Source organism: Coturnix japonica, unplaced genomic scaffold, assembly GCF_054131305.1.
Source record: "Coturnix japonica strain WE unplaced genomic scaffold, WE-NBRP24 Scf103, whole genome shotgun sequence".
NCBI classification, from domain to species: Eukaryota; Metazoa; Chordata; class Aves; order Galliformes; family Phasianidae; genus Coturnix; species Coturnix japonica.
Window position 1 is genome coordinate 74696 of NW_028189006.1, and position 13528 is coordinate 88223.

The 13528-nt window shown below is 57.8% G+C and overlaps 1 protein-coding gene across 1 annotated transcript; it reads left to right on the top strand.

Moving 5' to 3' along the window:
- Positions 1 to 329: 329 nt before the first annotated feature.
- Positions 330 to 12345, top strand: LOC146751286 (zinc finger protein 541-like). The gene is made up of 16 exons (XM_085534903.1): positions 330 to 405; positions 1776 to 2021; positions 2665 to 2800; positions 3311 to 4172; positions 4410 to 4468; positions 4744 to 4903; positions 5037 to 5150; positions 5696 to 6020; positions 7190 to 7253; positions 7431 to 7570; positions 7837 to 7940; positions 8260 to 8335; positions 8463 to 8551; positions 8671 to 8811; positions 8976 to 9139; positions 11806 to 12345. Exons 2-16 carry the CDS (start codon positions 1802 to 1804, stop codon positions 11972 to 11974), a joined length of 2823 nt encoding a protein of 940 aa, XP_085391029.1. The 5' UTR covers positions 330 to 405; positions 1776 to 1801; the 3' UTR covers positions 11975 to 12345.
- Positions 12346 to 13528: the final 1183 nt, after the last annotated feature.

Genomic DNA, 13528 nt, shown 5'->3' on the forward strand with positions numbered 1-13528 from the left:
TTCCCCTCACAGAATCCCCCTCAGATCCCCTCACGGAGGGTCACTGTCACACATTCAACCCCAGAGACCCCCTCAGAGAACTCCTCACAGAAACCCCATAGAAAATCCCCTCCATATCCCTTCCCATAACGAAGAACCCCATCCCCCCCATTCCGACCCCGATCCAAGATGGCGCCGCCGCCTCCCCTCCCTCATCCCGTTCTTCCCGCCAAAGAGCTCCCCCCGTCACGTGACGGCGAGGGCGCGAGGCGCTCCGTCCCTACGCGCATGCGCGTCGCCTCGCCGCGAGGCGCGCCTCTCCCGCGCGCATGCGCAGTGCGGCGGGCACGCGGCGAGGAGGCGCAGCGCCGCCATTGTTGTTCGCCTCCTCCCGGTTGTTCGTGTGGGTTCCGTGACGGGGTGACGGTGTGTGGGGGCCGGGAGGGTCCCCATGTACCCACACGGCTCCGTTCGGCCCCGGGTGTAGCAGCGGAGCGGGGTGGGAGCGGTGTTAAGTGCGATCGGGATGGAGCTTTACCTCAGGGAGGGGTGAACGCGGCCTTGTGTGGGGATGGGGGGGGGTTTATGTGGGATTTAGGGCAGGATTTACCTCAGGGGGGAGATTGAAGCCTCAAATGTCGGCCTGGAAGGGGGGGGGGTGTTTGTTCCTCCCCCATTATGGCTTTGGGTTGGGGGGGATGTGAGGCCTGATGTGAGACTGGCTGCAGGGCTTACCTCAGGGAGGGCCCCTTCACCCCCATTATAGGTCTGGGTTGGGGGGTGTTAATAGCTTAATGTGGGATTGAGTGCAATGGTTACCTCAGGTAGAGCCCCTTCACCCCCATTATAGGTCCATATTGGGGGTGTTCATAGCTTTATGTGGTATTGAGTGCAATGGTTACCTCAGGTAGAGCCCCTTCACCCCCATTATAGGTCCATATTGGGGGTGTTAATAGCTTTATGTGGTATTGAGTGCAATGGTTACCTCAGGTAGAGCCCCTTCACCCTCATTATAGGTCCATATTGGGGGGATTCATAGTTTTATGTGGTATTGAGTGCAATGGTTACCTCAGGGAGAGCCCCTTCACCCCCATTATAGGTCCATATTGGGGGGGTTCATAGCTTAATGTGGGATTGAGTGCAGTAGTTACCTCAGGTAGAGCCCCTTAACCCCCATTATAGGTCCAGATTGGGGGTGTTAATAGCTTTATGTGGGACTGAGTGCAATGGTTACCTCAGGGAGGGCCCATTCACCCCCATTATAGGTCCATATTGGGAGTGTTAATAGCTTTATGTGATATTGAGTGCAATGGTTACCTCAGGGAGGGCCCATTCACCCCCATTATAGGTCCGGATGGGGGGGTTCACAGCTTTATGTGGGATTGAATGCAGTAGTTACCACAGGTAGAGCCCCTTCACCCCATTATAGGTCCAGATTGGGGGTGTTAATAACTTTATGTGCAATTGAGTGCAATGGTTACCTCAGGTACAGCCCCTTCACCCCCATATCATGGCTCTGGAGGGGGCACTGTGCCTCCTTATGTTGCTTTAACTCAAGGAGATCGTCCTGCCCCCCAAATTCAGCCCTGAAATTGGGGAATTGCCCTTACGTGACTCTGGGAGCGTTATTGCCCTCAGGGAGAGCCCCCACCGTGGGGCAGCTGTAGCTTTCTATGGGGCTGAGAGTGGATCCCCCTCCCCACCACAGGGGGCAGTTTCAGCCCTTTCTCTGCTGCGGGGTTTCATTGTGGAGCCCCTCAGCTCTTTGCTCACTCCATTTTCCCTGTGTATCTCAGGTGGTTTCTCCCCCCCTGCTGCCGCCATGGAGCAGTTCCCATTTGGAGACGAGAGCTCCGTGAGCCTGGAGATCCAACTGCTGGGCTTCACCGAGAGCCCCAGCCCTGAGCTCAGCCTGCAGGCTGCGGCTGCGGCCCCCCCGGATGGTGCAGCCCCCCCAGATCTGGCTGGTGTTGCACTGGAGGATGGGCTGAGCGTGTTGTCCCTGTGCCCAGACAGGGAATGGGACGGTGAGGTGCAGCACGGTGAGCATAGGGGGGGTCAGTCAGCAGCTTAATGGGTGGGGGGAGCAATTAATGGAGATCCACTAATTGACACTTATGTTAATGAAGGAACGTGGGACATGGGGGCGTTGATGGGCAGATTAATGTAGCTGTGGGATCCTTCAAACCCCACAGATTTGGGTCCTCCATGCATCCCCACTTGGACCATGGAGTCCTCCAAACCCTACAGACCCACAGTCCTCCAAACCCCACAGATTTGGGTCCTCCATTCATCCCTATGTAGACCTTGGAGTCCTCCAACCACCCCAGAGTCCTCCAAACCCCACGGATTTGGGTCCTCCATTCATCCTTATGTAGACCTTGGAGTCCTCCAACTACCCCAGAGTCCTCCAAACCCCACAGATTTGGGTCCTCCATGCATCCCTATGTGGACCCTGGAGTCCTCCAACCACCCCAATGTCCTCCAAACCCCACAGATTTGGGTCCTCCGTGCATCCCCACTTGGACCATGGAGTCCTCCAACCACCTGCACACAGATCCAAACCTTCCAACCTCCACACACCCCGGGTCCTCAGACAACCACCTTATTAATAAATTACTAATGAGGCTACAAAGGCAGGGCTGTGCTGATAACCTCACACTGTCCCTTCCTCCCTCTGCCCAGGGCTGTGCCTTCCAGTGGTGCCCAGCGCTGACCCTGCAGCCGCTCAGAGCCAGTTGTCCCCTCCCAGTTCTCCTCTGCCTTGTGGTTGTTGTGGGACCAGCCGCAGCCCGACTGACAGCCAGCAGCCCCAGCAGCCGTATGTGGGGCATGGCGGGTGCTTGGGGTGCGTCTGTGGCTGCTGTGGGATCTTGTTTGCCCTCCTGGGGCTGTGCTTTGGGTGCAGGCTCTATGGGTGCAGGCTCTATGCTTTGGGTGCAGGCTCTGTGCCTTGGGTGCAGGCTCTATGCTTTGGGTGCAGGCTCTGTGCCTTGGGTGCAGGCTCTATGGGTGCAGGCTCTATGCTTTGGGTGCAGGTTCTATGCTTTGGGTGCGGGCTCTGTGCCTTGGGTGCAGGCTCTATGGGTGCAGGCTCTATGCTTTGGGTGCAGGCTCTATGCTTTGGGTGCAGGCTCTGTGCCTTGGGTGCAGGCTCTATGGGTGCAGGCTCTATGCTTTGGGTGCAGGCTCTGTGCTTTGGGTGCAGGCTCTATGGGTGCAGGCTCTATGCTTTGGGTGCCGGGGGTTCTATGCTTTGGGTGCTGGGACTGCACTGGGTGCAGAGCGCTTTTGTTTCCCATTTGCATATCCATGTTCCTTTGCCCCACAGCAGCAGGAAAAGGAAAGGCTGGCAGTGCCCGGAGCGACGCTGTGAGCTGCAGCCCCCGCGGTGCCCGCAGGGTTCAGGCTGTTCATCCTGCAGCCTGGTGGAGGACGGCGGCACAGCAGAGAGCTACCCGGCCGGCTCCACCACCACCACTGGCATTGAGCTGAATGGCAGCGTGGCCCCCAGCCCTGCTCTGTTGGAGCCCCCAGGGCTGCCCGCTGAGCCCGGTGCCATGCCGTGCTTGGCGTTGCTCAGAGCGCAGCAGGCGGCCGTCAGCTCCCACCCATGGGTCAGCACCCAGAGGAGCAGCTCCTGCTTCACGCTCAAAGCCAGCCCTGCTGGAAGGGAAGCTCCCCTGTCCTGCTCCTTCCTCTCTCAGTACCCAGACGCTTCTCCTTTCCCTGTGTTGAGCTGCGGAGTGGAGGAGGTGCTGCTGGGCCGCCCTGAGGACAGCACACAGCTGTGGCAGAGCGTGGTGGAGCAGCAGGCGGTGCTGGGCGGTGCTGGGCAGCTGAGATCTGCCTGCACGGAGCCGGGGAGGCAGAACCTCCTGCAGGTACTGGCCGCCTCCCAGCACGCCCTGTCCCACGTGCTGACCCCCAAAGGGCCGAAGGATTCGTCTCCTTGTGCTCGAGAGCACGAGAGCGGCGCGGTGACGGATGGGCTGCACAACAAGGCTGCCTCCAGCAAGGGGGATAGGAGCAGAGCTGGCGGCGCGGGCGCAAGCAGGTCGTGGCGGGTGCCCGCTGCACGCAGGGAGAAGCTGGCGGCGGGGCTGGCGGGCACAGCGTCCCCCAGCCAAGTGGCCATGGACTCCTTTGCACCACGGCAGCAGTGCGGGATGAGCGTCCTACAGCGCGTGCAGGTGTGTGAGAGCAGCGGGGGGAGAAGGGGGAGCCCTGCTCTATGGGCAGCACCGTCCTGGTGTTGGTGCTGGGGGGGATGGCGGCCTGGTTGCATGTCTGCATTGTACAGCTGGGAATGGGGGGGTTCAGTGTTGGTTGTGTGAGCTGGGAGGGTGTTGGTTGACGAGTGTTGGGAGATGCAGTGACAGCGTTGGGGTGGTGACACCTCGTTCTGATTCTTGTTTCTTCACCCCCAGGGGGGAAACGTCTGCAGCTTCCCAGGCTCGGTGCAGGAGGACGGTGTGTCGGCTGCCAGGTGAGCGGCTGCGCTGAGCTCCAAGTAACGAGGCCTCCTCATCTGGTTCGGTTTGTGTTGTGCTGATGAACAGGGCTGTAAATGGGAACCATAAGAACCTCGGTTCTGCCTCAGTTGTATGCAGTGTGTGGCCAAATGAGCCCAAGAGGCTCCACTCTGCTCCAGCTTTAATAGGGGAGACGCAGGGCTGTGCTAATCACACCAATGAGCCAGATGTTCCTTTTCTAAAGAGAACGGGGCTGATTTTCTCCCCTTTATCTCCACGTTTCCCTTAGTGTGAAGAGCAGCGCAGCTCCCACCAACAGCAGCGACTGCGACGGCGTTTTCCTATGCAAGAACTGCCAGCAGGTGTTCTACACCCAGAAGGGCCTGGACAGCCACATGTGCTTCCGTGACGAGCAATGGCTGCTGCCCCAGAGGAGAGAGGAGCCGCAGGTGAAGGGAAAGCGGAGGGGCTGGGGTGCTCACAAAGCAAATGTGGGGCACAAAGGTGGGGGTGGAGCCTTATTGAGGTCCAGGACCCCCCCCAAAGTGCTGTGTGACCGCTGGGTCTCTCTGTGCTGCTCAGGGCCGTGCTGCAGAGGATGGATCCGCTGCGAGGCCGGAGCTGCAGGAGGAGCCCTGCGAGGCCGGAGCTGCTCTGCTCATCCCTGTCTCGGTGCCGGTGCTGCCTGGGGGTGAGGTGGGTGAGAGCTGCATTGTGGGCTTTGCTCTTGTTGCCGAGCTCCCTTTTTGCTTCCCAAATGGTGCTGAAATAACACTAAACTGAGGGATCTGATGGTCATTAGTGTAACGATAAGCTTGTAAAGGTGATTAATTGGAGGCGGGTGAGGATATGGGGTGATGCAGGATCATCAATGGGGTGGTACAATGCACCAAGTGAAATAACTCACAATCACAGAATTATCAAGGTTGGAAAAGACCTAGAAGATCATCTAGTCCAACCATTACCAATACTCCCCAGCTAAACTCGGGGCTCCTCCAGCCAGCGTAAGGAATGTGGAGGTTTCACAATTGGGTTTTTGGCCCAGGGTCGATGTTCCCAGCGGGGTTGGGATGAGTGTGTGAGCACCAGGTCTTTGCTTTGGTGCTGGGCATGAGGTGCTGGAGCAGAGCAGCACCAGGTGGAGCCCTGCAGTGCCACCCTGCTTCCTCTGACACCTGCAGCTCCTCGTGGTGCCGCTTTCCTATGAGCAAACAGGACCCTGTTTGGAATCCTTTGTCCAGGTGACCCCCAAGGAGAGCCAGGATGGGAAGAGCCCGCGGCTCAGCTCGCAGCCCAAGAAGAGGAAGCGGCAGATTCTCCCCAAGCCCCTCTTCATCCCCCCCCTAACGCCCCCCGAGGTGCAGCCGGTCCCTGGGGGCTGCTACCGGAGCAACCTGCGCTCCCCGGTGCTGCTGATGGACCGGCTGCTGCGGGACCTGCTGCAGTGCTCGCCCTACACCCCCCCACCCATGCTCAGCCCCATCCGCGAGGGCTCGGGGCTCTACTTCAACGCTGTCTGCTCATCCACTGCAGCTGAGCCTTGTCGGCTCCTGGGCAGTGTGCTGGGTAAGGGGCAGTGCTGGGTAAGGGGCAGTGCTGGGTAAGGGGCAGTGCTGGGTAAGGGGCAGTGTGCTGGGTAAGGGGCTGTGCTGGGTAAGGGGCAGTGTGCTGGGTAAGGGGCAGTGCTGGGTAAGGGGCAGTGCTGGGTAAGGGGCAGTGTGCTGGGTAAGGGGCAGTGCTGGGTAAGGGGCAGTGCTGGGTAAGGGGCAGTGCTGGGTAAGGGGCAGTGCTGGGTAAGGGGCAGTGCTGGGTAAGGGGCAGTGCTGGGTAAGGGGCAGTGCTGGGTAAGGGGCAGTGTGCTGGGTAAGGGGCAGTGCTGGGTAAGGGGCAGGGCTGGGTAAGGGGCAGTGTGCTGGGTAAGGGGCAGCGCTGGGTAAGGGGCAGCGCTGGGTAAGGGGCAGTGCTGGGTAAGGGGCAGTGCTGGGTAAGGGGCAGTGCTGGGTAAGGGGCAGTGCTGGGTTAGGGGCAGTGTGCTGGGTAAGGGGCAGTGCTGGGTAAGGGGCAGTGCTGGGTATGGGGCAGTGCTGGGTAAGGGGCAGTGCTGGGTAAGGGGCAGTGCTGGGTAAGGGGCAGTGCTGGGTAAGGGGCAGTGTGCTGGGTAAGGGGCAGTGCAGGGTAAGGGGCAGTGCTGGGTAAGGGGCAGTGCTGGGTAAGGGGCAGTGTGCTGGGTAAGGGGCAGTGCTGGGTAAGGGGCAGTGCTGGGTAAGGGCAGTGCTGGGTAAGGGCAGTGCTGGGTAAGGGGCAGTGTGCTGGGTAAGGGGCAGTGCTGGGTAAGGGGCAGTGTGCTGGGTAAGGGGCAGTGCTGGGTAAGGGGCAGTGCTGGGTCTGGCAGCTTCTCCCGTAGGGCTTTGGAGGCCACAGCGTGCTGAGAACCCACCCTGCTGGGCACAGCTCTGGGCACAGCTTTGTGAAGGGCTTTCAGATGGGAGCTCCAGCTATTGGTCCCTGTTGTGGGCTGTAGGACACATGGGGTTTTGAGGAGTGAAAGGCAATATCTGAGTTAATCAGGGACTGTTTGGCCCCTGCTCGGCTCGCCGGCCTGGCTGATGGTGGGTGGCTCCTGGGCATTCCCTGGGATGAGGGAACTGCAGGAGAGGAGCCTTGTGCTGCAGTGGGAATAGAAACGAAGCCCTGGCAGCTGGTTTCCCGACCTTGCTGGTTTCCACCCCTTTCAGACCGCATGGATCAGGACTTCGGGATGTGCCTCATGAAGGACGGCACCAAAATCAGCATTGAGCCGTGAGTTACAGTGCAGGCCAATGGGAAACCATTGGGAAACACACCCTGAGTGTGGCTCCCCTTCTTCCCCTGCCCCATTCCCCGCTCTGCAGCTCAGAATGTCCCCTTTTCTCTCTGTCTTTGGATGCATCCCCTCCAGCTCACCCTTCTCACCCCCTCCCCCTTTATCTCCCTCAGCCACATTAACGTTGGGAGCCGCTTTCAGGCCGAGATCCCGACCCTCCAGGACAGATCACGCTTAGGAAGCGCTGAGCAGGCGGCCTTGGTGTGGAAGCCATGGGGAGACATCGCAACCAACGAGGAAACGCAGGACAGAGGTGGCTTCACCCTTTACCTTCAGGACCTCGGAGGTCCTATGGTTATAAAGGCTTTTACTGCAGCTTTCTGCACACCCCAATCTTCTGCCTTGGTCCTCTGTGCTCTGTTCTGTCGGGGTTGGGGGGCTGGAGCTGCAGGACGGGGTTGGCTGTGCCCCCCAAGAGGGGCTGCAGGAGGGGGGTGGCTTGGTGGGACCCCACAGCGGTGCCCCTCAGTTCTCTTTGTTGGTACCTGTGGGAGCTGATGGGTTTCCATTGCCTCGCAGTGATGGAGCTGCTGAACATGGCGTGCTCCAGCGTCATGCCGGGCGGGGGAACCAACCTGGAGCTGGCGCTGCATTGCCTGCATGAAGCACGGGGCAACGTGGTGGTAAGGAGCTGCTGCTGGGCCCTAATTAACAGCACCGCAATTAATCCTTCAAGGTGTGAGCTGAGAGTGCAGGCTCAGGTGGGCCCACGAGCAGCTGGAAATGAGGAGCCCTTTGGGCTGAGGTTGTGGTGGGTTAGGGTTAGGGCTAAGGCTAGGGTGAGGGTTAGGATTAGGGTTAGGGTTAAGGTTAGGGTTAGGGGTAGTTTTAGGGTTGGGATGGAGCTCAGATCCATCCCCTGCACTGGAGGGCGCTGCAGCAGCACAGAGCTTCCCACTCCTGCTTCTCCTGCCATCTGAAGCTCTTCTCCTCCACCTACAGGACGCTCTGGAGCTGCTGCTGTTCGGCTGGCCGCACAAATCCCAGTCCCATCCTCTGGCTAATTACCGCTACACAGGTAACGAGCTCAGAGCTGCCTTACAAACAGCCCAGGGGGGAAGGTGCAGAGGTGTGAGCAGTCAGAGCGCCCCGAGCCGTCCCCATGTCACACTGCAGAGCTGCGTGTGCCGCTCTTTGTCCACCAGGCTCCGATGTGTGGACGCCCGTGGAGAGGCAGCTCTTCAAAAACGCCTTCCATGCCCACAAAAAGGATTTCTACCTGATCCAGAAGAAGGTGAAACCCTCAGGCTGAGGGGCTGGGGCTGCACCCGGCCTTGGGGTGCCGTTAGCAGGGGAGAGTCGGGGCTTTCCTTGCTGTTTCCTATAGGGATCACTGCTGTTCCTCCCGCTCAGGTCCAGACAAAGAACGTGTCCCAGTGCGTCGAGTATTATTACATCTGGAAAAAGATCATCAAGTTTGAGCACAGCCGAGCTCAGAACGTGGACAGAAAGGCCAAGAGGGAAAACAGTGAGGCCGAGGAGGCCGAGGAAAAGGTAGAAAACTGCTGCGTTGTTTTGCTGAGCTCCTGCAGCGTCTTTGGAGCAAAGCTCTGCTCTTAAGCTTGATGTGAGCACACGCATGGTGGGCTTCTCCTTTCTTTTGCCCACCCGCTGCCCCTCAGCAGGCACAGAACTAACCTGTGCTGTCTGACCTGCAGCCCCTCTGCCCCCCCAAGAAGAGGCACTGCCTTCTGCCCAAGGAGAGCAGCAAGAAGAGCTGCAGGAAAACATCCCCCAGCGCAGGCAGCCCCTCCTGCAGCCCCGGCCGAGCTCCTGGCGCCGTGGAGCATCACAACGTGTTCCCTTGTGCTGAGTGTGAGAGGTAGGGCTGTGAGCATCACATATTGCCCTGTGCTGAGTGTGAGAGGTAGGGCTGTGAGCATCACATATCCCTTATGCTGAGTGTGAGAGGTAGGGCTGTGAGCATCACATATTCCTTGTGCTGAGTGTGAGAGGTAGGGCTGTGAGCATCACATATTCCTTGTGCTGAGTGTGAGAGGTAGGGCTGTGAGCATCACATATTCCCTTGTACTGAGTGTGAGAGGTAGGGCTGTGAGCATCACATATTCCCTTGTACTGAGTGTGAGAGGTAGGGCTGTGAGCATCACATATTGCCCTGTGCTGAGTGTGAGAGGTAGGGCTGTGAGCATCACATATTCCCTTGTACTGACTGTGAGAGGTAGGGCTGTGAGCATCACATATTCCTTGTGCTGAGTGTGAGAGGTAGGGCTGTGAGCATCACATATTCCTTTGTGCTGAGTGTGAGAGGTAGGGCTGTGAGCATCATATGTTCCCTTATGCTGAGTGTGAGAGGTAGGGCTGTGAGCATCACATATTCCCCTGTGCTGGGTGTGAGAGGTAGGGCTGTGAGCATCACATATTGCCCTGTGCTGAGTGTGAGAGGTAGGGCTGTGAGCATCACATATTCCCTTGTACTGAGTGTGAGAGGTAGGGCTGTGAGCATCACATATTGCCCTGTGCTGAGTGTGAGAGGTAGGGCTGTGAGCATCACATATTCCTTGTGCTGAGTGTGAGAGGTAGGGCTGTGAGCATCACATATTCCTTGTACTGAGTGTGAGAGGTAGGGCTGTGAGCATCACATATTCCCTTGTACTGAGTGTGAGAGGTAGGGCTGTGAGCATCACATATTCCCTTGTGCTGAGTGTGAGAGGTAGGGCTGTGAGCATCACATATTCCTTGTGCTGAGTGTGAGAGGTAGGGCTGTGAGCATCACATATTCCCCTGTGCTGAGTGTGAGAGGTAGGGCTGTGAGCATCATATGTTCCCTTATGCTGAGTGTGAGAGGTAGGGCTGTGAGCATCACATATTCCCTTATGCTGAGTGTGAGAGGTAGGGCTGTGAGCATCATATGTTCCCTTATGCTGAGTGTGAGAGGTAGGGCTGTGAGCATCACATATTCCTTGTGCTGAGTGTGAGAGGTAGGGCTGTGAGCATCACATATTCCTTGTGCTGAGTGTGAGAGGTAGGGCTGTGAGCATCACATATTCCCCTGTGCTGGGTGTGAGAGGTAGGGCTGTGAGCATCACATATTGCCCTGTGCTGAGTGTGAGAGGTAGGGCTGTGAGCATCACATATTCCTTGTGCTGAGTGTGAGAGGTAGGGCTGTGAGCATCACATATTCCTTGTACTGAGTGTGAGAGGTAGGGCTGTGAGCATCACATATTCCCTTGTGCTGAGTGTGAGAGGTAGGGCTGTGAGCATCACATATTGCCCTGTGCTGAGTGTGAGAGGTAGGGCTGTGAGCATCACATATTCCCTTGTACTGAGTGTGAGAGGTAGGGCTGTGAGCATCACATATTCCCTTGTGCTGAGTGTGAGAGGTAGGGCTGTGAGCATCACATATTCCTTGTGCTGAGTGTGAGAGGTAGGGCTGTGAGCATCACAACATATTCCTTGTGCTGAGTGTGAGAGGTAGGGCTGTGAGCATCACATATTCCCCTGTGCTGAGTGTGAGAGGTAGGGCTGTGAGCATCATATGTTCCCTTATGCTGAGTGTGAGAGGTAGGGCTGTGAGCATCACATATTCCCTTATGCTGAGTGTGAGAGGTAGGGCTGTGAGCATCATATGTTCCCTTATGCTGAGTGTGAGAGGTAGGGCTGTGAGCATCACATATTCCTTGTGCTGAGTGTGAGAGGTAGGGCTGTGAGCATCACATATTCCTTGTGCTGAGTGTGAGAGGTAGGGCTGTGAGCATCACATATTCCCCTGTGCTGGGTGTGAGAGGTAGGGCTGTGAGCATCACATATTCCTTGTGCTGAGTGTGAGAGGTAGGGCTGTGAGCATCACATATTCCTTTGTGCTGAGTGTGAGAGGTAGGGCTGTGAGCATCACAACATATTCCTTGTGCTGAGTGTGAGAGGTAGGGCTGTGAGCATCACATATTCCTTGTGCTGAGTGTGAGAGGTAGGGCTGTGAGCATCACATATTCCCCTGTGCTGGGTGTGAGAGGTAGGGCTGTGAGCATCACATATTCCTTGTGCTGAGTGTGAGAGGTAGGGCTGTGAGCATCACATATTCCCTTGTACTGAGTGTGAGAGGTAGGGCTGTGAGCATCACATATTCCTTATGCTGAGTGTGAGAGGTAGGGCTGTGAGCATCACATATTCCTTTGTGCTGAGTGTGAGAGGTAGGGCTGTGAGCATCACATATTCCCTTGTGCTGAGTGTGAGAGGTAGGGCTGTGAGCATCACATATTCCCTTGTGCTGAGTGTGAGAGGTAGGGCTGTGAGCATCACATATTCCCTTGTGCTGAGTGTGATTGGCAGGGCTGTGCATCAGCCCCGCTGCTTTGGGCTGCTGCTTTACACCCCTCCTTGGGAGCAGCATTGCACCCAGCCTGGGCCTGCTCAGTTCTGAGTTCTCTGAGCATCTCTCAGTCTTAATCCACGTGGGTGGAACTCATGTTTAGTGGCCTTCATCTAATGAGGAAAGGAATTAATTAACACCCCCCCGATTTTGTTTTGCAGGGTGTTTGACAAGATCAAAGGTCGCAACGCTCACATGAAGCGCCATCGGCCGCAGCACCGCGCCGTGCCTCTCCTGCAGGCCCAGTGGGCCCTGGAACCCCTCAAAGGAGAGGAGGCCACAATGGGGGGGGGCCTGAGCAGCAGTTGGGGGGCTGAGCCCCCCGAGTAACCCCAGGTGGGTTCTCTCTCCTTGTGGGCACCGCGATCCCTGGGCTCTCTCAGCTCCCAGCACGGAGCCGCTGTGGAGGATGTTTGGCAGCCGCAGGAAAAGCTTTGGAGAAGCGTTGGAAGAGTTTGTTTGGGGGGGGGGTTGTTCAGTGATGGTGGAGCTGGGGGGGTTGGGTTGGGGTCTGGCCGATGGTTCCAGCAGGCAGAGAGGTGCCTGTTGACTCCCCATTGTGCTGCCCAGTTTCACCGACCCAAAATCCTTCTTTTCTCCCCTATTTTCTAGCAGACTTTTTGCATTGGGTTCTGGGGGCAGCAGCAGTTCTGTGTTGCTGTGGCTGGTTGTTTAAAAGCAATTAAAACAATTGAATTAAAGCGATGGCGGGCGCTGCTGTTTGGCGTAGGGCTGCGTCCGGGTGTCTGGCCTTGCACTAATTAACGCTCGTTTGCATCAATACCGTCTCAGGATGGAGCTTTTTGGCCGGGTTGGGTGGCTGCAATGGAATGAAGGGGTTTTTCCTCGGCACAGCTCCCAGCTTTGGTGGCATTTGGGGATGGTCTCCATCGCTGTTTGATTCTCTCCCCCCCTGAGGGTCCACCCTGCACCCCCTGCAGCCCCCCCGGATCACCCTGCACCCCCAGCACCGTGTGAGCTCAGAGCTTTGGGAACAGCCCTGGAGGAACCTCAGCAGCTCCCGGCCCTGGAGGAGCCCTCATATCCCCCACCCCATAGATAACCCTGGGTACCCCCCCCCATAGATAACCCTGTATTCCCCCACCCCATAGATAACCCTGGGTTCCCCCCACCCCATAGATAACCCTGTATTCCCCCACCCCATAGATAACCCTGGTTCCCCCCCACCCCATAGATAACCCTGGGTTCCCCCACCCCATAGGTAACCCTGTATTCCCCCACCCCATAGATAACCCTGGGTACCCCCCTCCCAAATGACCCTCAGACCCCCCTGCCCCCCCCAATCCCCCCGGGACCCACACCCGGATAACCCTGGTTTCCCCCCTCCCCCCATATCCCCCCATAGATAACCCTGGGTACCCCCCCTCCCAGATGACCCTCAGACCCCCCTCCCCCCCCAGTCCCCCCAGGACCCCCCTCAGAAACCCTGGGTTCCCCCACCCCATATATAACCCTGTGTTCCCCCTCCCCATAGATAACCCTGGTTCCCCCCTCCCCATAGATAACCCTGGTTCCCCCCTCCCCATAGATAACCCTGGTTCCCCCCACCCCATAGATAACCCTGGTTCCCCCCACCCCATAGATAACCCTGGTTCCCCCCACCCCATAGATAACCCTGGGTTCCCCCACCCCATAGATAACCCTGTGTTCCCCCTCCCCATAGATAACCCTGGGTTCCCCCCACCCCATAGTCTGCACTTCCCCCTGGTTAGGAGGCGGTCCCGGAGCTAATTAATTAACGAGCCGAGCTAATTAATGAGCGGAGCCAATTAACAGTGTTGTCTTAATGAGGGGTGGCTCTGCTAAATGGGTTCCTCCTCATTAACCCCAACGGGAGCCGCGCAGCGCTCTGCTGCGAGCTCA

Coding starts and splice junctions, on each gene's coding strand:
- LOC146751286 (XM_085534903.1), top strand. CDS start 1,802: ATGGAGCAGTTCCCATTTGGAGACGAGAGCTCCGTGAGCCTGGAGATC. Junction 4,904..5,036: donor AGAGGAGAGAGGAGCCGCAG/GTGAAGGGAAAG, acceptor TGTGCTGCTCAG/GGCCGTGCTGCAGAGGATGG. Junction 8,552..8,670: donor TCTACCTGATCCAGAAGAAG/GTGAAACCCTCA, acceptor CCTCCCGCTCAG/GTCCAGACAAAGAACGTGTC.